Source organism: Blennius ocellaris, assembly GCF_963422515.1.
Source record: "Blennius ocellaris genome assembly, chromosome: 4".
NCBI classification, from domain to species: Eukaryota; Metazoa; Chordata; class Actinopteri; order Blenniiformes; family Blenniidae; genus Blennius; species Blennius ocellaris.
The window spans coordinates 4,258,615-4,281,057 of record NC_137653.1 but is presented as its reverse complement, the minus strand read 5'-3'; the positions used below and the strand labels follow the sequence as shown (position 1 = coordinate 4,281,057).

General features: G+C 44.9%; 1 protein-coding gene across 1 annotated transcript in view; it reads left to right on the top strand.

Annotated features, from left to right (window-relative positions):
• The window catches only part of cacna2d2a (calcium channel, voltage-dependent, alpha 2/delta subunit 2a), a gene marked incomplete at its 5' end in the record, with an annotated part of 149,895 nt that extends 129,341 nt beyond the window's left edge, over positions 1–20,554 (top strand). Inside the window, 26 exon segments of the mRNA XM_080495601.1 lie at positions 3,423–3,472; positions 6,020–6,109; positions 6,554–6,622; positions 7,207–7,242; positions 7,244–7,282; positions 7,386–7,460; positions 7,615–7,686; positions 7,831–7,902; positions 8,093–8,154; positions 9,777–9,853; positions 13,122–13,182; positions 13,980–14,077; positions 14,890–14,980; positions 15,076–15,138; positions 15,289–15,392; positions 15,509–15,607; positions 15,777–15,868; positions 15,967–16,014; positions 16,679–16,750; positions 16,850–17,002; positions 17,092–17,144; positions 18,401–18,456; positions 18,777–18,900; positions 19,278–19,387; positions 19,682–19,764; positions 20,423–20,554. Of these exon segments, the coding sequence (XP_080351727.1) occupies positions 3,423–3,472; positions 6,020–6,109; positions 6,554–6,622; positions 7,207–7,242; positions 7,244–7,282; positions 7,386–7,460; positions 7,615–7,686; positions 7,831–7,902; positions 8,093–8,154; positions 9,777–9,853; positions 13,122–13,182; positions 13,980–14,077; positions 14,890–14,980; positions 15,076–15,138; positions 15,289–15,392; positions 15,509–15,607; positions 15,777–15,868; positions 15,967–16,014; positions 16,679–16,750; positions 16,850–17,002; positions 17,092–17,144; positions 18,401–18,456; positions 18,777–18,900; positions 19,278–19,387; positions 19,682–19,764; positions 20,423–20,545 (2,072 nt within the window). The 3' untranslated portion in view covers positions 20,546–20,554.
• Positions 20,555–22,443: the final 1,889 nt, after the last annotated feature.

Below are 22,443 nucleotides of genomic sequence, written 5' to 3'. Positions count from 1 at the left end.
CCCCCCGGCCCCGACAGCGGAGCCCGCCGCACCCCCGGGGGCCATCCCCCCACCACCCCCCCAACCCCCGGCGGGACAGAGAAGGCCCCAGCCGCCGAGCCCCAGACCAGCCCCCCCCAGACCAGACCAGGAAGAGCGAAGGCCCAGCCAGGCCCGGCCGGATGACAGCCGCCACCCCCCCCCCCCCCCCCCCCCCACCCCATCACCTAATCCCAGCCCACCCACACATTCACACCCAAGCATACGCATACACACACACAGACATACATACACACCCACACAGATACACACACCAAGCATACACATACACACACACAGACATACATATCTACATATATACAGACATACGTACATACATTTATTTGGTTGGGAGGGGGGTGCCCCCCACTCCCCAGGCCGCCAGCCAGGCCCCCACCAGGCCACTACGGGATCTAGTCCTCCACCAGTCCAACTGTGAATAGGGAGGGAGAACCACTACCCAGCCCCCCCGGTGGTGCCACGCCCGAGCTAGCGTGCCCCCCGCACTCCAGCCGCACTCACCCCGGAACACGGCGGGAGGTGCTGGGGGGAGCCCCCACCCCCCCCCTCCACCCTGTGGGGTGTTGGGTGCATGTGGATGTATGTATTTGTGTTTTGAAGAGGTGGTGCAATGTGTGTGTCTAGGGTGCGGTTTAAAATTGAGGGGTAGCGGGGGCCCGGGTGTTCTACCGCTGCCCAGCGGCAGAACCCCGAAAGCCAGCTGATCCCCTCAAGACCCTGCGTGCCTGCGTTTCTAGTTAAGTAGGAAACGCAGGATTGTGGCGTAGATGTGAAGGTTCCACGTGTAGAAATCTGAGAAAACAAAACAAAACCGCAGTAACTATGAACATCAGCAATCATAAGCAAACACATCAGTTTTTGACAGTTTTTTTTAAAAATATGTTATTAAGGAGCCCTGGCCGTACAATATTGTTTCCTCCTGACCGTCTGCACCGATCTCATCGTCACTCCAGTCTTTCCAGACTCACTTTTGTTTCGCTTTTAATGCCTAAACCACTTCTCCTCCTGCCTTTTGTGGCGTTATTTGTCTCCCAGCGTCGCATGCCATTTATCTGAAGCCGCTCCTTTATGGGGGGCTTTAACTGGCGGCTGATTAGCTTATTGCCAGTGGAGCCGACCGCTTCAGAAGCGTCGCCCCAGAAGTTGTTATTAATTAGCAGGAGGAGTCTGGTCGCCGTGTGATTACCATGCCATCTCCCTGTCAGGCAGGGGGAAAGTCCAGGATTATGCCTCTGCGCCAACATGCTCTCTGCTGTTTATGACTGTAGTGATTACCATGCTACTAAAGTCAATGCCAGCACAAGACAATGGTGTTGACACACCGTCCTCAATGGAGCTGTCCTCTCATATCTTCAGCGCTTATTACTCTTTGGTATCTCACTCGGGCAGAGCCAGCTCCCTGACACTTCCAGGCCCTCACCCTTCACCCGTGACATGCACACAGTTGACACACCGTAGTATAGCACACACCCACAAGTACACACACACACACACACACACACAAGTGGGCCACTTGCAGACGCAAGCTGTTGTCTCACTCGAGCTGCAATCCCACCCCAAGTAGGGAGTAACCTCTCTGTGACTCGGAGGACAATGGGAACGTTTCTCTCACACGGCGCAACAGAATCCCAAACAAAAAAATTGGAATAAAATAAGATTAACCGCTGAAGTGGAGAGGATAAGATCTATGAATAAAATAATAAATCAAATGTCCAGAAAAATAGAATTCTACAAAAAGCAGAACGATTTTCTCTGGAATTTCTACCAAAATCTTACTGGAGACGTGTTTCAAGTCACTCGTAGCCTCAGTTGAAGTTTTGATGAAACAAAAATTATTAATCATCATTGTCTGTCTTTATTTCTACTATATACTCAGTTGTAATTGTTATGATTGCTTTTGTTGTTATTGCAAGTTTGGATATTTTGTCTACGTGATAGGTAATACCTGGATGATGGTGAATATATATAGTAGTTGCAATAATTCTTTTCTTTTTTTACTTTCTGTTAATTTATTTAACTGAAGTTAATTTATCTCGCCTTTCAATACTATTTCATTCAGGTTAAGTGTTGAAGACTGGTGACACGGGCACAAAAGTGTGAGCTGTATTGTTTTTCAAATGAAAAGTTCAATAGCAAAAAAGAAGATGGTTAAATAAAGTGTGCTGCACAGTGGCGTAGCAGTTATTCCCCCCCTCACCTCACTGCAATAATCTCCCTGATTCGGCTGCACGGCGTTTGCATGTTCTTCCTGTGCATTCGTAGGTTTTCTCCTGTAACTCCAGTTTGCTAAACGGCCATGACGGACGCTGCACGGCGTCAGATCCCATTCGCTCGACTTCCATCGGGAGCAATCTTGTGTTCAGTGTCTTGCTCAAGGACACTTTAACTTATGGACAACATCTTTAACCTGGAGTGTCGTTTTCAGTCGTTGCTTGTAGTGCGGCGCTTATCAAAGCTTTGATTTATCTCGGTATAGACGCCAAGTGTTTTATGAATTAAAAGATGGCATTTTAAAGAGAGCTGACATCTGCAAGTGCCAGGATATTATGTAAATGAGTCTCTCGAGTAAATAATTAGGCTCATAATTGATCTTCACACTGCAAATCTCTTTGGTTAACCTGCGGAGGAAATCTACATTCGTCTTACCTTCTCACTTTCTGCCTGCCACCTACAGTTTCCTCTCGGTTTGGCTCTATCGCCTCTGATGCAGCTTCCCTGGCACGCAGCCGAGAAGGGAGACACGGCCGCTTTGAACGGAATTATAACAAATAACTGATCCGTGCGCGCGTGCTTGAACCGGAGACCGAACGTGCAGGGACGTGTGTGGATGTGCACATACATGCATACTGTTCCAGCGCTCTAAGCTCAGCAATGAATGAGACAGAGAAGGCAAATCTCCACACGGACCTCTGTGGAGGAAGCGCATAATTTATGAGAATAATGAAAGTTATTTCAGCTCTTTAACATTCTGCGGGCGCTGCCTCCATTTCGCGGCTCTTTGTATAAACACTCCTTGGCTTTAATAACTTGGGGAGCGGTGTGGTTATTGACCCAGTCGGTCGTTCTCCTCCGCCCTTAATCAGCTGCGGCGCCGCCTGAAGCCCAGCATTCCCAATGAGCCTCCACGTTCACGTCCTACAGCACCGCCGGCGCGTACGGGTCACTGGCTCCGCTGCGCCTGCGCCTGCCACGACTTCATCAGCGAGAGATGATCGTATTACATCTGCCAGTAACGTGAAGAGATTATAATCCAATCTACAAATGGATCCCTAATGTACACACGGGGACTATTTGATTCTTGTGTGTGCAGAGAGAATAACGCACAGGTGTGCGACATGGAGCCGACTGCTGATGTGTATTGATTCTCTCCTTTTGATTTTCAGGTTACTACTTTGAAATTCCATCCATCGGAGCCATCAGGATCAATACCCAGGTAAGAAGTGTGAAAAGTAGTGAGGACTTCCCTGGAAATACCTTTTTTTTTTTTTTTAGTTGAGTGAGGGAAATTTATGACTCAAGGTCTTTACAAATTAAACAATAATGCAGAAATGACCTCAGGTAATTAAACAGATGTAATGCCTCTCAGCAGTCCGATCAAAGTGTTTCATAGTTTTTTTTATTGTGGACAATGTCGGTAATGATTTGTGTTTTGAAAAGTCATGGAGCATGTTAGGGTTTTCTTGTTTTAGAATATTTATGTTAATGTAAAATTCATATAGCCTCAGATAATGTGTAAAATGAAACACAACAACACTCTTGGTGTTATTTTAAAAACATATAATGTGGCATTTCTACAAAATCAGAAGGTTTTATAACTTTGCAACTGTTGCAGTACGAGACTAAACCACAAGGTGGTGTGTTGAGTCGCTCAAAGAAGAAACACAAAAACGACTGAAGGGTTGCACTGGTTTAGCCGGTATTAACTGGTATTTTTGTTATATATTATATAACAAAAATGTATCTGGAAGCAAAGTGAAGTAAAGGCTCCAATATCTTAATTTACACACGTACATGCATGTTATTTCCGTGTCATTCGTACCTAAGCAACCCCTCAGGTTCCTCTCACGCTCAGAGCTGCAACTCCCAGTTTGCCGGAGGCTCTCCGGGCGTAGAGAGGCCTGTCGGGTAACCTCATTCCAGCTGTAGAAATTGACTCCGTTGTTCGGTGTTGGTTCAAGACAGAGGCCACTGCACAGTTCTCCCCCCCCCCCCCCCCCCCCCAGTCCCGGTGAGCGATCAGGCCCCAGAATAGACTGTCGGCTGTTCCATTAACTCTGGCATATTTATACTCTAAGAACTGCCACTTACTCTAATAGGTTTTGTGAAAGTGGGTGACTACAGCGCTCTGCATTGGCCCTGAAGACACACCGGGGCCGTATGTTATTTAACTGCACTCCTTCCTTCAGTACCACAGACCCATCACATCGTCTCAGCCTAATCGAATGGCAGCATTCAAGAAACAGATGGATTACGGACGGTAATGTTATTATTTGACATCAAATTCGGGCCTGATTTGTAGGATTAGCATGAACATTTTTAGAGAAAAAGGTGTTTTACATTATATGTGACTTATTCAACCTTTCTCTGTGTTTGCTCTCAGTGGAAGCAGCAGCGACAGCCCAGGAATTAATTTCTGAGTGTTTGTCTTGAGAAGGACAATTACTGATGAGATCACGTTCCACAATCACGGTTACGTTAATCAGATCGGCGATAGCCTTCAGTCAAAGCTCAGATGGCGCAGTCGCCTATGTTACGGCTTCAACCACATATCTGCGGTTGCTGACTTTCTATGTTTCCTAGATTGTTCTTGCCAGGCGGAAAATTTCCCCCCTATATCCCGTGAAAAGGTCTGGCTGTCACTGTCCTGATGGAATATCTCCCTGTGGCGCATTAACCCGCACTTTTATTGAGCTAATAATAGAATAGGTTACGCCTGTCAGCACCTCGCTGTTCAGACGATGGAAAACAAACGGTCAAAAGTGCAGTGCTGGAATAGCTGTGTGCTCGTACAGGGCACCTCTTCTGTGTGTCAGCAGTAGATGGTGCCAAGGGTCAGACATTTGCGGTGACGGCTCCCGTTCACTAAATGGATGGAAATTTCTCAGTTTGTGACAAAACATTAACGTTAGATTGCTAAAATTAACATTTAACCCCTGCAGACTTGCTGCATTCTGGCTGATTCTGTTTTTACACTTGAGTATATTGTGTTGACACCTTAAAAAAAGGGGGGGGGGGGAGGGGGGGGTCACACATATGAGAACTGCTGGTGTGGTAAATTAGAGAGTAATTTCATCATAGGTCTTTATATTAATGAGACACAGAGGGTTCACGGTTGGACCTCATTGTGCTTCTTTTCTTTTTTTTTTTTTCCCTCCCTTCTTAAGAGACCGGTTCCGTTTTGTGGCATGAGGTCAACCCGCTCAATAATTTCACTCATATATATATATATACACAATATCCCAAACGACAAGGATCGATAGGTTGTACACACACAAAAAAAAAAAACCAACAAAAAAAAGACATCTCAGCTGATGTACGAGTCGGCTCATGAGAACGGAAGAATCTAGGGAATATGATGTATGACTTGTGGACTTAACCCCTCACCTCCGCTCACTGGCGCTGTGGCAGGCTTCCGCTGTGGCACTGCTGACAGTAGCGCCTCTGGGAAAATGGTGTGTTTGCACGCCGTGCCATTGACGCCCTTAATGTGTTTTTAATAGCTCCTTGGTAATGATGAAAAACGGCCCTGAGCGGCTCGGGACTGGAGGCCTCGCGGCTCGGCGGGGCCGCGATGGCGGCCCGCTGGTTTATGTGGTGACGGAGGCGAGGCGAGGCAAGGGCCGGTCGGGGGCTTGTAGTTTTTACGACGAATGAACATCGGAGGGCTCGTCCAGCTCTCTGCTTACGACGCCGGAACGTGACGAGCTCAATGAATGTCTTACAGGAACGTGTGTGTGTGTGTGTGTGTTTCATGTCGCAGGAGTACCTGGATGTCCTGGGACGTCCCATGGTGCTGGCCGGCCCCAAAGCCAAGCAGGTGCAGTGGACCAACGTCTACCAGGACGCCCTGGTGAGTTACAAACGTGTTTAAATTACAAACGTCAACAAGGAAACGTCTGATGGATTTCCTGCCCTTAAAATGTTTACATTTTCTTCCATTTAGGAAATATCAATTAAATACCAGTAGGGGGGGGAACTCCTAAATAAAATATTGATTTCTTTTATTTTTTTAAATCACAATTATTGGAGGAAGTTTCTTTACTTTTCAAGTATTAGGTTTTTAAATACTACTTATACTTGTTACGGAATATTGATGAGGCAGATTCCTGATAGCCTGATAGTCTTGTCTGTGTGAGAAACATCAACACATGCAGGATTTTTTCTGTTAGAAATTGACATTTTTAAATAAATGCAAAAGTCTTTCACAGAAGTACTATTCGTACTATTTATCATAAATATTATTATTATTTTTTTTTTTTTACCCAAATTTTCATTATATTTAACGTTTCATCAGGGTCTGGGCCTCGTCATCACTGGTACCATGCCGGTCTTCAACAACACTCCAGATGCCGGCAGCTCTCAGGTAAAAAATTTAAAAAAATTAAAATAGAACTGAAACACCAAATACATGCACACACTCACAAATTCCCTCGACGTCACATGATGTTATAGTCATCCGGGTGAGTATAAACTGAAGTCACGAACAGACAGACAGGGTTCGGTGTAGCAGTCGATTAGTTTTTGACCATCATCGATCATTTTCCGTGGCATCCATCCAGACGCTGCTCCTCTGGGCGACGCCTCGCCCCGGGGTGACGGCTCATCTGTAGTATCAGCGACCATCCGGAGAGGGAAGAGGAGACGCATCCCGCTTTCAGCATCCCATGACCAAAGTATTTACTCTGAGCTTATCAGCGGGGGCTTAAAGCAGCAAGCCGACTCGGTTTAAGATAGACTGTGGAAATATGGACTAATCAGATTGCACACAAAAGGGATAAGTCTGAGATGGCGGCGGCGGGTGGTGGCGGGGGGGTGTTGGTGGTGGTGGTGGTGGTGGTGGTGGAGGTGGTGGTGGGGGGGTGGAGGTGGCACAGCCAACAGCTCCCGGTGATTCTTCGACAGGAGGTGTGGATAAAACGGCAATAATGACTTTCTCTGTTCTCACAGAATCAGCTCATCCTTGGAGTCATGGGCGTCGACATTCGCGATCAGTGAAATCAAAAAGAAGACGCCGACGTACAGGGTGAGCACGTTTCGCACCCGTAGTAACGGACTGTTAGCGGAATGCGGGGTTTTAATCGATGAATATCTGTCTGTGCGTCGTCCCACCATGCGGGCCCGTGCAGCTCGGAGCCAACGGATACACCTTCGCCATTGACCCAAACGGTTATGTACTGCTGCATCCCAATCTAAGACCGAAGGTAGGTAGGATCTCAGAGAGAGAGAGAGAGAGAGAGAGAGAGAGAACATTTTCCTCCATCTGATAAGTTTGCTGCTTTCCAATTCTGGTGGTGAATTTGGACGTTGTTCCTGCAGACTGCCGCTCGCTCAGCCCCTCTTCCCTCCTCTGTTCAGATCATTAACTTCAGGGAACCCGTCACTCTGGACTTTCTGGACGCGGAACTAGAAGACAGCAACAAGGAGGAGGTAAAAAAAAAAAAAAACATCCCCGGAACCTTTCGATGATTACGTCTTCTGCGTCACACGTACGTCTTGTCATGTATCACTTGTCTGTTACTGTGATTCAATCTCTCTCTCTCTTTCTCTCTCTCTGTCTCTCTCTCGTTTCAGATCCGTCGACAGATGATTGATGGCAAATCAGGGCAAAAGAAAATCAAAACGCTCATTAAGTCAGTTGATGAGGCAAGTCATCAATATATGAAACTCAATCATAATCCATCGCGGCGCCTTCCCTGAGCGGTGTTGTAACGAACCTGGTCTCGCTCAGTATGTTCGGTGTTCTGTTGTCTCCCTCTAATTACGGGCGGAGACATGTGCAAGACGACGTGACGGTGTCACTTACCGCGCCCCGTGTCTGTCTGCTCATTAACAGAGATATATCGACGAGGCCTTGCGGACGTACACGTGGACGCCCGTGGAGGGCACGGATTACAGGTAGGTCCGAGACGGAGTGTGCAGCCGCTTGGGCGCCAGGTGAAGGGGAAAAAAAAAAAACGATTGCACAACTCAAACCTGTGAGTGAAGTCCAACTTTGATTTGTCCGTTCTGAGTGTTTGTGAACTGCAGCGTCTGCGTGTCGCACAACTGGCGTACGCCGAGCCCATCTACTGATTGAAGGCTCATTTGCCTTCTGGATTTGCATTAAATAATTCATCTGAATTACCCAAATGAAAACACTTTTTTTTTTTTTTTTGTTTTTAATCTTCAACAGTACTCTAAGCACAAATTAATTGCTTAGTTTATTCATCTCAGAAGTTGGTTGAACATTTGAGGTTGCATCGTAATGACATTTCCTCCAGGCATCACTTTGCAAATTGCAGTTTATGATATTCAATAGTCCTACAAATCCCTGATTTGTTTTTGTTTTTTTGTTTTTTTTTTATTACATCTGCTGGCAGCGAGCCTGGTCCTGGCACAGTCCATATGAGACTGTCTGCTTATTTCTATTAATGTTCAACTCCAAGGGAAAATCCAGCATATTTAAGTGAGAATCCGCATGTGTCACTGTTGTGATATATGACACTCAAAACCCTGACACACTTGTGTATCCTGAATTATTTGGTTCAAAGCACTAAGAATCCTTGATTCTTTTTTTTTTTTTAATGATAAATGAGCTTTTTTTAAATTTCCATTCTTAGACAGGGAACATTTTACAGTCTGATTTTCTATCTGTTCCAATTAATCCTTTTAATGAGTCATATTTCAGCTTTGTACGGCACCAGAGATTAAAAGATAAAACATGTTTTCCCATTTTTTTTTTTGTCTGTTTTAATTTCTGGCTTTGGTGGAAGACAGTAAATTTTTATTAACGTCGCACAGATGTCGAACTGAGAAATTATCTTTGAAGCCGCTCACGTCTCGGGTTTTACAATGACAAATACTCCAAAAACGCGCGTGTCGTCTGAGACGCGTTGGATTACAATCACACATTAAAATCAGGTCGGCTTTTACCTGGAGGTCAGAGACGTCGTGTTTTTGGAGTCGTCTGCTGTTTGTTAGTCTTATTCTCACTGTTGGAATATATCGTGGGAAGTATTTGCAGTTTGTTCATAGTTTGTTGGCCAGAGGTCAAAAGGTCACGGTAACTGGAGCATCATGTGAATCACAGTTTGTTTGTTTTTTTCAAAATTTAGAGAATTTACTAGGAAAAAATATTTAATTTGCCTTGTTTCAGACTGTAGACAGACAAAAATAACAGGTAGTTCAAATTAATTGATCTTCATGAGTTCATATATTCCTGCATAAGCAACGCAAGTCTGTCATTTTGTCATAACGATGCCAGATGTCTTTTTTTAATAGTCCCTGTTAATATAAAAATAACAATTATATTGTAAAATTATTTTATCTGTCGCTGCTTGAGAGTTAAAATCAGGGTTCCCGCAGTCATCAGAAAGAAAAAAAAAAAGTATATTAAAAACTGTTTTCATAGCAGTATGTTTTCTATTATAGATGTATTTGAGGTAGAACGTGTCGCTCTCTGAAGACGTTGATATATTCGCTGTCCAGCCTGCGTGGAAGTCCTGCAATATGTGTAACTCTCTGCCTTGTCGTCTCAGTTTAGGGTTGGTTCTGCCAACATATAGTGAGAACCACGTCAAGGCCAACTTAAGTGACCAGATCCTTCAGGTGCAGTGTAAGTACTTTCGGGAATACCCAGCATCCTTTGCGCTCTATCGCTCTCTCTCTCTCTCTGTCTCTGTTCTCCTGTCTCTCTCTCTCTCTCTCTCTCTCTCTTTCCGGACCTGATACACTCTTATTCAGTCATGAGCGCCGGGTTTCCAACATCATCGTAGGGAGTGTGTGAGCGGAGCCAACCGCCCGGCCCCGCCCCTTTACTCTTGAACCCCCCCCCTCTCCCTCCTCTTTGCCCTGGATAGGCAGGACCATACCTGAGTCCCCCTCTCCCCCCCCCCCCCCTACTACTCCCAACTCCTCTTTTGCCCCTTTTCCCTCTTGTCTTCATTCTGTGCTGTAAAAAAAAGAAAGAAAGAAAAGAAAAGAAAAAAAACGGTGATGTTTTTTCTTCACACTTGCTGAAGAAAAAAATGACTGAACTGACAGAAAGGTGAAAGCTGTGGTTTTACTGTGTTACTCAGGTGAAAATAATGGTGACCTCTGTGCTATTATTTTTTTTGCCAAATGCTCTCGCCTCTTCTCCACCGAAGAAATGATTCTGAAGCGTCTGTGTTTTAAAGTATTTGATGTTCTGAAAAACCTGTGAAAACACGCATGCTTTTCACTCCTTATGATGAGTTTTTTTATGATTTAGAGATTTTTTTCTTTTTTCTTCTTCTGTTCTGTACTTGTGCGTGTGTGTGTGTGTGTGTGTGTGTGTGTGTGTGTGTGTGTGTGTGTGTGTGTGTGTGTGTGTGTGTGTGTGTGTGTGTGTGTGTGTGTGTGTGTGTGTGTGTGTGTGTGTGTGTGTGTGTGTGTGTGTGTGTGTGTGTGTGTGTGTGATTGTTCTTCTTTATGTTTTGAGATGTTTCTCAGCTTTGGAATCATTCAACAGATAAACTCCCACATGGGCCCGGGATACTGGCTTATCAATTGTGGGAGTTTGGGTTGTTTTGTTTTTGGTTTTGTTTTGTTTTTTGTGTGGGTCTGAATGGAGACACGTGTCGTCTCTCTCATTCTTTGTCCAGACCTTGTTACTCCCCTGTTTTTCCTCAGTGCATTTGATTATTTTCCTCTTTTGTTTCGTTCTGCCACGTTTATCTCTTACAGTTACTCGTTTTGTCTTAACTGTTTTTCCTTTTTCTTTTTCCTGGATTGCCCAGTTTATTTTTCCTTTCCTCCGTTGATCTTTCCGTTTCCTCGTTTGCTCCTGCAAATAAGATGTTTGCTCTTCATTTTCTTTTTCTTTTTTTTTTGTTCTCTCCTGTCTTGTTTGACTTTAATTGATTTATTTCTTTCAAGAAAAAAAAAAACAATATTTTTATTCAAACAGTAATTGAATAAAATATTGTCTGTGATCCCCCCCTTCCCACCCGATCCCCTGTTTCTTTTCTTGCTCACTCCTTCTCTGATGGATCCACACAGGGGGCAAGTATACTCCATATTGGTCCACGTTCCCTACTTTTACTTCCTACTCCGTACCGCTTCCTCCTCCTCTCGTCCTCAACCCACCCTCCTCCTCCCCCTCCTCCTCCTCCTCCTGCTCCCTTCTTCCTTCCCTCACCTGTCCCAGCCTGCTTGCCTCTGTTCCTGCCCGTCTTGTCTTCAGGATTTCCTCCCCTTTTTCCTCTTTTATCTCACCCCTCCCTCCCTTCTCCTCTTGCTTTCTCGATCCCTCTTTCTCCTCACCCTCTCGCTGCAGCTCAAATCTCACATCTCTCACAACGGCTCCTCCAGTCCCCAAACTCACCTTCCTCCCCACATAACTTCTGCTCCAAAAGCAAAAAAAAAAAAAAAGGTTTAAAGCACTAACACCCGACGAAGACAGATATTCATGTTTTCTGTTGAAACTTGTCTTTTTCCTTCCTCACCTCAATCCTTTCCCCTCTTTAGATAGCTCCGAACTGAGTTGTCTTGCCTCTTTCTTTCTCTCTTTCACTTTCTTCTCATTTCCTTGGAACCACATTTCTCTCTCACTCTCTCATCTTCCCCTCTCTGTCTTTTTTCTCACAGTGTCATAACTTCACAATTGCCTTTACTAGTTCTCACATTAGGCCACAGGCACTGCACATAGGCTTGATTAATCCCTCTGTTTTTGACTCTGGTAGATCCATTCTAGGCATATTGAGCCTCACACACTTTTATTCCTGAATGATACACAGATCTTTTATTTAATGTCTCATTTTTACAACATATGAGCAACAGATCAACACCTGCTCGATACGTAGGGTTCACATATCAGCTCTCTTGTAGTCATTTTATGTCATTTATCGCCGTAGCTTTATCTTCCTCCATATAAACGACACGTATAGCAGTTGTTGTTTGTGAGCTGGATCCACCACAGCTTGCAGACTGTCCCCACAGGCCTGCCCACCACGGTCCTCCCATGTTGCCAGGTGTCTGGCACCTGACTCCTGCGTCGTCCCTCTGTTCTCCCTGTCTCCATCAGCTTGTCTCCCTCCCTCCTCACCCCTCAGACCGCCAGGGGCACGACCCAAAGCTTCATCAGTAAACCTGACCCCGGACGTGCATGGCATTGTGGGCGGAAAACTACCTGGGCACTCTATTTTTATTTTTTAGCTGTTTTGAATCAATTCCTCCTCTGTGCTCAGTTATAGGTACCGACATTTTCTTTTTTTTTTCTCCTCCTCCCCCCCACCACGGTTGATATTCTGTGTACTGCCTTGTCTGTGATCGATGAACTGAAGTTGCCCTTCAAAATGCCCTTCACAATGCAATGCACCTCCTCCGATTGTGTGTCTCTCTGAGTCCTCTCCTCTGCCAGTCTGAGGGGTGACCACTTCCATTGGGACCTTCACCACCCCCCCCCCCCACCACACCCCCACCACCCTCGCAATAGTTGGCCATGTTGATGCCTGCCTGATCCGACAGCACTCACGTGGGGGAAAAAAAAACAAAAATCTGTCTGAGAACTCACTTCCCGACAAATCACGTCTCCGAAGTCAGTTCTCAGACGTCCGAAACGAGTTAGAGCGAAACCGGGAAAAAAAAAAAAACCATCGGGAAAAATGTTTTTGCAGGTAAAAAAAACAAAAAAGCAATAGCGGAAGACGTGAGTGCTTGTGAAGTCAGTTCGTTCAGAGTCAGGTTGCTTTTGAGGCACCATATTGGCTAACGCTAGTGTTCCCATGATACCTCAGTGTTGCTATGGTAAAGTCCCTTCTCCGTCCCCGCACCTCCCGAAGAACAGCTGCTGTTTGCCCACAACTCCCCACTGCTCGGCCCACTGCTCTTCCCCCCCAATAATCTTCCCCTTTCTGTTGCAGATTTTGAGTCACTGCTGCCAAACAGTTTTGAGTCTGAAGGACATGTATTCATTGCTCCCAGGTAGCCCTGTGTGAATGCTTGCTGTCCTTAATGGTCATCAGTGGTTTTGTTTTGTTTTGTTTTTTTCTTTTTTGGTCTGATCTTCACATCTTTTGGATGCACAATAATGTGTTTGCTTGTTTTGTCTCCACATTTCGGTTCCCTATTCCATTTTTCTTGGAAGTGTGTTTCTTGTGATATTGAGTTGCACGATTCAATATTCATTTCTGGATGTTTTTGTTTGCTTGTTTTCAGACGTCGGTGTAGTTACAGGAGCAAATTCTTCAATTAATCAAATTCCTCAGATTTTTTTTGTATTTGCTAAAAAAAATTTAATTACCTGCAACAAAGTAGGTCAAGCTTCATTTGCATGCAGCTAATATGCTACTGCTCGTGTAGTGTAGTGTAGTGTAGTGTAGCAAAGAAATAAACAAACAAAAACATTCATTTATGCCAGTAAGAATCAATCAAATGCTCTGCATGTACTGTTCTATCATCGGACCGTCGTTGTGTCTGAGTGCAACCTGGACTGTGAACAATGGATGAAATGTCTCTGTCCCCGTCACGGCTGATCTCCGCTCTACAGTCCAGTTCACGTTTTGTTTTTGACCAACAGCAGTAACGGACGTTTGACCTTTTGCATCATTGCACACAACAAGCTTCCAGCACTGCCTGAATGTGTTCATGTGGCTCCGCCTCGCGTCGCGTCTCCCTCCACGACGGACGTTTTTTTTGACGTGGAGTTGAAGCGTTTTGGCGGGAGAGGCTTTGCCTTCGCTTCCCCGTTGTGAGTTGAATTTGTGTCGCCCGTTCTCCAGGGAATACTGCAATGAGCTGGAACTGTCCAACAACAACACCGAGTTCCTGCTCAACTTCATTGCTCTCATGGAGAAAGTGACACCAGATTCCAAACAATGTGAGTCCCTGTCGTTTGTCGAAATGCACGTTGTGGGTCTCAAGACGTGGTTTTACATTTCAGGCACAAGTCGAAAACGGTGAGTTGAATCCGTCTGTCGAGGACGTCGTCCCGCTTTGACAGAGATTCTGCACTTTCTCACCTCGGTTGTATTTTTGGTTTTTTTTATCAGACACAGAAAAGTGTAGTCTTGTCCTTTCAGAGGGAATGAGGTGACGACAAGTCATAGCCTTTCAAATGATTAAATGTGATATTTTTCAATTATTCACCTAAAAAAGAAAAAAAAACTATCATGTGTCCTCTGTGTAGTAATTGTTTTATGTAACTCCTTTATATTCATTATACACTAAAGATGTTATCAGCTCTTTCAAACTGGACGGTGTTTTCTTTATTTCTTCTTTAGTATATATTGTCTTTACCACCCCGACAAATTTGCTGTCAAAAATCGAATGAAACAACTTCAAGTTTAGTTTTTTTTTTAGTTTTTAGTTTTTTTTTATTACTGATTTGCTAAATCCAAGAAAACTTTTTTTTTAAGTTGAACCAATTAAAAAAATATTTCTATGCAAATCTGATTATTATTGCCAGGTAGCATTGGGGCAACATGGTGAGAGATATAATATATGCAATCTAATAATGATAGCTACAGTACATCAGCATATAAAGGTACTTTAGGTTCCGACTTTTTACGCATTTTAAATTCTGTATTAATTTGCAATGCTGTGTCTTCAGGTTTATATTAAATGAGCATCTTTTATAAATGATCTTTGCTGCCCGTTTCTGTGCCGTGGACATTTATTCCCCTCCTTTAGGTGACAATTTGCTTCTTCACAACCTCATCCTGGACACCGGCATCATCAGGCAGCTGGTGGAGAAAGTGTGGAAGAACAAAGATTTGAATACGTGAGTGCGATCGGCCAGTCGTCGTTTTTTTTTTTCAAGGTTTGGACCAGAGTTCTGAAGCCTGTCTCCCGTCTTTTCTCATTCCTGACGTTTAGATATGGCTTTCTGGCCGTGTTTGCGGCGACGGACGGCGGCGTAACGAGAGTATTTCCCAACAAGTAAGTGCACTCTTCATCAAGGCTCTGTGTCTGGACTCTTTATGTCTCCTGCTCTGAGCTCCTAAAGTGGTACAAGCGCTGTACAAACACGGCGGCGGAGCCTGTACATCAGAAATGTACCGGTCTGTTATCTGCGGTCTTAAATCTTAGGGCTGCGGAAACCTGGGAGGAAGATCCCGAGCCGTTTAATGCCAGCTATTACCGCCGCAGCCTCGACAACAAGGGCTACATCTTCCGAGCGCCTTATCGAACAGGTGAGTGATGCGCTTAGTCTGCGCACGTATAACTCAACGCGGCGCCTCGTGATGCCGCGTTCCTTTTGTTTTTTGTAACCGCCGCCTGGCTCTTTGGCTTTGTCTCGTGCTCGTAGCCAGGGACGAGCTGCTGAACCCGGAAAACGACACCATAGGTATTCTGGTCAGCACGGCTGTCGACATTACGATTGGAGGGAAGACCATCAAACCCGCAGGTGCATTCACTTCTATGGTTAAAAAATAATCCTTGTAATTATGAATATATGCATCTGTATATAGAACTACTCGTTCGCACTCAACATGTGAATCTGCATGTTTATTATCTGCATTTTTAATCTGTTCCGATGTATTTTTTTTTTTTTCTTAATCTTTTCTTTCTGTCAGTTGTTGGGGTGAAACTAGACCTTGAAGCCTGGACTGATAAGTTCAAGATTCTTGCCAGCAACCATACAGACAACCGACAAGGCTCAAATACGGTAATATATATGTGTGTGTTTGTGTAACTGAATTTACATTTTTTTTTTTTTTTTTGTCTTTTCCTGACTCGCTGACTTTGTATGTTTCTCCGTGACAGTGTGGACCAAACAGAGGCTGTGAGATGGATTGTGAAGCCAACAGTGACGTGAGTCTGAATGATCACGGGGGGAGGGGGGGCTTATTCTTTTACAAACAGATTGTGGGAATACCATCGAACATTCAGAACGCTGGGTTTGGATGGTAAACTCAAATTTCTATTCCATTAAAATTTCTATTTATCTTCTGCAATCTTTGCCAACTAAAACAATGAGGCTGGTGTCAAATTCCAAGCATTCCACGCTTCGTACCAGCCGAATGATAATCAGTTGTTAAAAAATTTTTTTATATGAATTGCTAATATGAACGGGACACAACGGATTGAGAACAGTCGCTTGTACTTCAGCGATTTGCAGCGTTTCCAAGAGTGGCACGGCGCCCTCTGATGGCATTCATCACTTTTTTTTTTTTTTGTAATAATTCCAGTCCCAAACAGAAGCTGTGCAGCCATGTGAAACAAGCAATGTGGGCGTTCATCAGACATGCATTAGAGACTGTCAGCCCGGGCCGGGGTTGGTGCCAGGCTGCCCATGTGGCCAGGCGGGTTCAGGGGTTACCGTGAGATGAGTGGGTGACCGTGATGACGATAAACGGAGTCGCGGCCTCAGAAAATGATCATGATATGTCACCTTTATTGAGTTTGCTTTGCTCGGCTGCACTCTATGCATCTGTTTCCCGCGCGCTCCCAGCTGACGCTCCGTGTCTGTGTGCAGGATCTCCTCTGTTATCTAGTCGACGACGGCGGATTCCTCATTATGTCCAATCAGAAAGAGGACTGGAACAAGGTCACACTCACTTTTGAATTGTCATTTTTGTTTGAATTTCCCTGTGGAGTCGTTCGCTGCGATGAGCCTGACCGGTGTGTCACCCCACCCCGCTTGCAGGTGGGGATGTTCTTCAGCGACGTGGACCCCTACCTGATGCACGCACTCTACAACAACTCCTTCTACAACCGGAAGCAGTCGTATGACTACCAGTCGGTGTGTGAGCGGATTCCAAACAGTGAAGCTGGCGCTGCGCCCAGAGGAGTGTTTGTGGTGAGGAGAAAAACGCTCGTTGCTGGAAAAAATACAAAAACGGAACAGAAGACGCACATCTTTCTCATGTGGTTCCCCTCTGTCTTTAGCCCACCATTGCAGATTTTGTCAACATAGCCTGGTGGACATCGGCTGCTGCATGGTAAGTTTTAGTGTTATATTCATGTCGTATATATTGTGTATCAGGGTATATCTGAAGAAATACCACACAAAAATAAAAGTACATAGTTGTCGGTGTGACTGCTGACTAAGCATTTCTTCCACATGTTCTAATTCTTCATGATCCTGATTTTTAATTGACTTTTCTGGAGGATTATTTTTTGTTTTGTTTAATAGTTTGGACAAAAAAAAAACGACAACAGAGCAATGACTATCCAATAAAGTAGTAGACACTGAAATATCTCCAGGAGATTACTCATCATTAATGAACATACTATAGTATAAGTCATATTTGTTCCTTTCACTATGTTGGGATATTAAATTTGAAATCAAAACGTACTCAAACGTCTTTTATATTACAAGATATATTGATATTTAAGCGTAGTTCGGTAAAATGTAAACTGTGCATCATTTTTCTTGCAGTACACTGGGTGATGCACCTTCATCTATAAGAAGTATATTTTTTACAAAAATAGAGGGAAGAACTCAGACAGACACCAGACGACCATGGAAACCTGCAATCTAGCGGGCAGATGATGGTCATTTAGACCGTTAACAGCCTCTCCACTGTCTGTTCTGTTTTCAAACACTTTACTCGGCGCCAAAAAAAAAAGAAAAAAAGCTTATTCAGCTTCAACTTTTTTTCTAGCAGAAAGCAGCAAATCAAAGCAGAAGAAGCATCAATCCCTCCCCGGTGTGCTTATTAACCCGTCACCTACAATCATGTGTGCTGTGAAATTTACTTCTGCAGCTACATGAAATGCCTCCCGGTCGTAGTGCAGTCTTAAACTCACCGTCAGCCGACTGAACGGCATTGAACCAATTTTTTTTTTTTTTCTCTCTCTTTAGTTTTATTTTTTTTAAAGGGTTTATCAGATGTTTCTGGATTCACTTCTGCAGCTGAGAGTTCAGAGAGAAGCGTAAAAGCAGTGAGCTGCTCTGCACTGCCCTCAATTTCCATCCCAGCTGTTTTTGTAGTTACGTAATTTACACTCGGTCTGTAGAATTTTAGAGCACTGTCTGCTGTGAGATAACGTCTCTCATTAAGACGCAGTCGCTGGACGGACGGAATAAGGAGCTTCTTGACTGATGAGCCGACTCTTTGACATTCGGAGGGCCCCAGCCGAGCCGCTGCCGCTTGCTGCACAGTCTTATATTCTGCGAAAGATACATTGCATTAACCTGTGGGCCTGATGTATTGAATTTACAAATCCTCAATTTCACCCCTTGTCCCCGCAGGTCTTTGTTCCAGCAGTTTATATACGGGCTGGCATATCACAGCTGGTTTGTCACAGGTGGGTGAAAGCAGGAGGGTTTCGAGGTGAATGGGGGGGGGGGTTTTGCAAGTTTTCTGGTCTGTTACACTTTTCCATTGTAAAACTCTTTAGTGATTAAAAGCCTGGAAGTCCTGGAATGAGAAATCGGGGCTTTTTGGTGTGGTCCCTGTAATTCATTAACACATGCTTTATATTCCAAGCATGTAAAGGAAGTAGCGTCGACGATTTCACTGCCTTTCCCAGGCTGCGTGTCGACGCGCGTGCTCTCGTGCGTAGTGGTCGCGTGTCGGATGTTGTTTGTCATCTGAAGCGCTTCTTCTGAATCTGTCCGTGTGCAGATGAGGTGGACGCCGAGGGATTTGACTCTAAAGAGAGGAGCTGTGTAATGATCCAGACCCAGTACTACTTAAGTAATCTCAGCAGCTCCTACAACATACTGCAAGACTGTGGCAACTGCTCAAGGTCTGTACACACACACACACACACACACGCACACACACACACACACACACACACACACACACACACACGCACGCGCAGATAATGGCACACACTTGTGCTCGCACATAAACATCACAAAGACTTGTGCCGTTACACAGGCACAGTTAGCGAGACAGATTCGTCTTTCCGTTGGAGTTAATAAACTCTGCCGATGATTAACCCGCGTCGTCTTTAATGAAATGGTCATATCATTGGCTAAATGAGCCTTATAAGACTGTCTCATGAATCTTGCTGATCCATTAGCAAATGAGTCTGTGATGCAAGTGAACAGAGAGGGCCTGTTGCTCGCTCGCTCTCTCTCTCTCTCGCTCTCTGTCTCTCTCTCTCTCTCTCTCCAGGCTTTTCCATGCCAAGAGGATAAACAACACCAACTTGCTGTTTGTGGTGGCAGAAAAGATGCCATGCAACACCTGCGAGATAGAGAAGCTCTCCCAGGAGGAGGAGGAGTGTATCCTTGTTCACAATGTGCACCAGCTGCCGCACAAAACAAAAGCAAAAAAAAGAAAGAAAGAAGACGACACAGTCTTTAATCTGCAGACTTATTGCCGTACCTGTGGAAATGCAATCATTTTAATAATACATTTTTTTATTTATTTTATTTATCACGATGGTGTGAAATACGGCCGGCCCTTTTGCATCTGTTGGGCTGCGTGATGAATCACTGTGCCGGCGCGTGATGAGAAATGATGAAAAAGCAGAGCTTCAGTGGATTTTAATTTTCTTTAATTGAGTCTATTTTCAGTCAAGGAGGATAATCCATGTGAAGAATTGACTGTGGCGCGCTATCGAAAGGGACCCTCCACCTGCTTCGACAATAACATCACTGTAAGCCACAGTCGCCCGGGGAAAACAAACAGGCTTTCAAACATTTACACACTGCGGCACTTAGCTTCACACGTATTAGGAACTTATTCAAACAGTATCAGTGTTTTTTTTTGTTCACTAAATAGCCTTGAGTATAGCTGTTATACACCCAGACATGTGCAACTATGCACAAAAGGTTTGGCTCAGCCCACAAATGCATGTTGTTCACCAATATGACACCATTGGAAAAGGAAATCAGGCTTTACAATGTTATGTAAGTTATTTCTAATAACAATCCTTGTTACAATAAGGAAACCATCTCTCAAACACAAATTGATATTTGTATCTGTTATTTATATCCCAGCAAGTAAACCTTTTATCTTTCTTTCAATGCTCTTTAGGTTAAGTTATTATAAAATTCCCTCTAATACTTTGAAAATCCACAATTTTTCTTGTATATTCTGTTGTTATTGACATGAGTATTGATATTATGGCTCAGAGATGTTGCCGACTGGCCTGAGTGTGATTTGATTTGAGCCATTTTAATGAAGATGGAACGTATTGAGATAAAAACATATCTCGAGACGCTAACATGCATAAAACTCAGACAAAAATTCAGTTCAAAATCGAGGCTAGAAGAGGAACGGCGGTGTAACGTTGTCCACACTGTGTGTTGCAGGAGAACACGTCGGACTGTGGACGAGGCCACGCCTTCCGACCTTCTCTTTATACTCTATTGCTCGTTCAGCTGCTCCTGCTTTACCCGGCGGTCAGTCCCCACCTTCACTCCCTACTACATTAATTCCATCATCCGGCGCTAATCCTCCTTTTTGGCCCCCCTGAGCTTCTCTCCGGTCCTACAACGCTCCGTCGCCCCCCCCCCCCCCTCGCCTGGTATAGTAATAGGTAATAATGGGACTTCCCACCACCGCCAGTCGGAAGCCCTGAGTGCAGCGTCGCCCAGCTCGCTTCAGTGTGTGTCGCTGCCGGACGTCCTCGTCCTCCACCAGTTAACCTTCATCTGCTGGAAGGGCGGGTGGCGGCAGGCCACCCACATCAGAAAAGAGAAAACAAACCCCCATCCCCCCCTCCTCCACCCGTAACCTCCAGCGTCACCACCCTGGAGGGGGCAGCAGGGAGGGATGGCCTGCTCTTCACAGACCTCCCGCCACACACAGACTGGAGAACTGAGGCCGTCTGCCCGCCTTCACCTCCGTCTGTCCGTCAGACAGACGACCGGACTCCTCCTCATCCTCCTCATCCTCCTCTTCCTCCTCTTCCTCCTCCATCTCGGGAGTTTCGCCGCTCTGCCACTTGCCTCTACATACGAGGCTGCGGACCATCCAGCCGGATTTAGCCTCCCTAAAAGAAACTACGTGGGAAAAAAACAAAAAACAAAATGAAAGAAAAAAAAAACAAAAAAAGAACTGTTGGGTATACAACATGTCAACAAGTATAAACTGCTGAAGTGAAGAGTATTTCAAACATACAGTATCTTTAGGGTTTCAGTTCAAAAGGAAGATGTTAAATGTTAACTTAAAAAGACGTTGAATTAATTTATGCTCTATATCTACTTGCCAAAATGAGATATACTTTCATGTGGTCTTATTTTTATAGCCAAAACATGAGGAGGAAATGGATTTAGATTTGGGATAAACGGTGAGAGGCAGAGGAGAGACACTCAGCGCCTGAACGCTGACTCATCCTGTGCGGCTCCTAATTACAGATTAATGCTTTTAAAAGACGTCCACTGGGGATTATTGTAATTACACGATGGTAATCACATTTCGAGTGTTTCTCCTCATATTCGCTATAGCAGACTGGCGACGGCTGTATTAAAAAAAAAAGAATTAAAGAAAAAACAAAAAAGACAAGAGAATCGGTGTTGGGTTGCTGCAGGAACACCCGTCGATGTCGTGTTCTTGTTTTGTGATCCATCGACTCTTCTGACCTCGTGTTTAAAAAAAAACAACAAACAAACAAACAAATCCCTGTGCCCTCTGATGAGAAAACTCACTTCTGCCATTGGTCACGAGGCTTCTCCGTCGCCAGGCTTCTCCGTCACCAGGCTTCTCCGTCAACTCCCACTGACCCAGTCACAGTTTTTAAATGTGTGCTTTACTTCAGTTGCACAGTGTTTCCACTCACATCCCTGCTCGTCCTCCCCAGGTGGATTCCTTTCTCTCTCCTGGGATCGGTGACTTGGGGTTAATCATTTGACTTTTGCTTTGAGCGGGAGGGCGGTGGGGGTGGGGGTGGTGGGGGGGTTGTAATACCTTTGACTGTTGCTGTTCAGATTTCAAAAAAACCATTCGCTGCTTGGGGATAGGGGCTTATCAACATTTCCAACTGAAGTGCAGAAGAGGCCACTGAATATGGCGCAGGAGTAGTTTTGGTCCGTAATCCATCGCAGTCCGTCGCCCGAATCGTCACCACGTGCGGAAAAAAAAAAAAAAGTCGCCCGGACTCCCCATGTTTAGAGAGCCGCTCTGTCTCGTAGTGCCTTGACGCACTTTGTTTTGGAACCCGTCGTAGAGCTACGGTGTAGTACCTTTTTTTTTTTTTTTTTTTTTTTTACAAAGCTGCGGGAGACGGAATCTGTCGGCTGTAGAAAAAGAAAAAAAAGCTTTCCAACGGAGCCGTCAAACTGACTGACTCGGCTTAATGTGTTTCCCCCTCCCCGGCGCCTCCAGAGCCTCC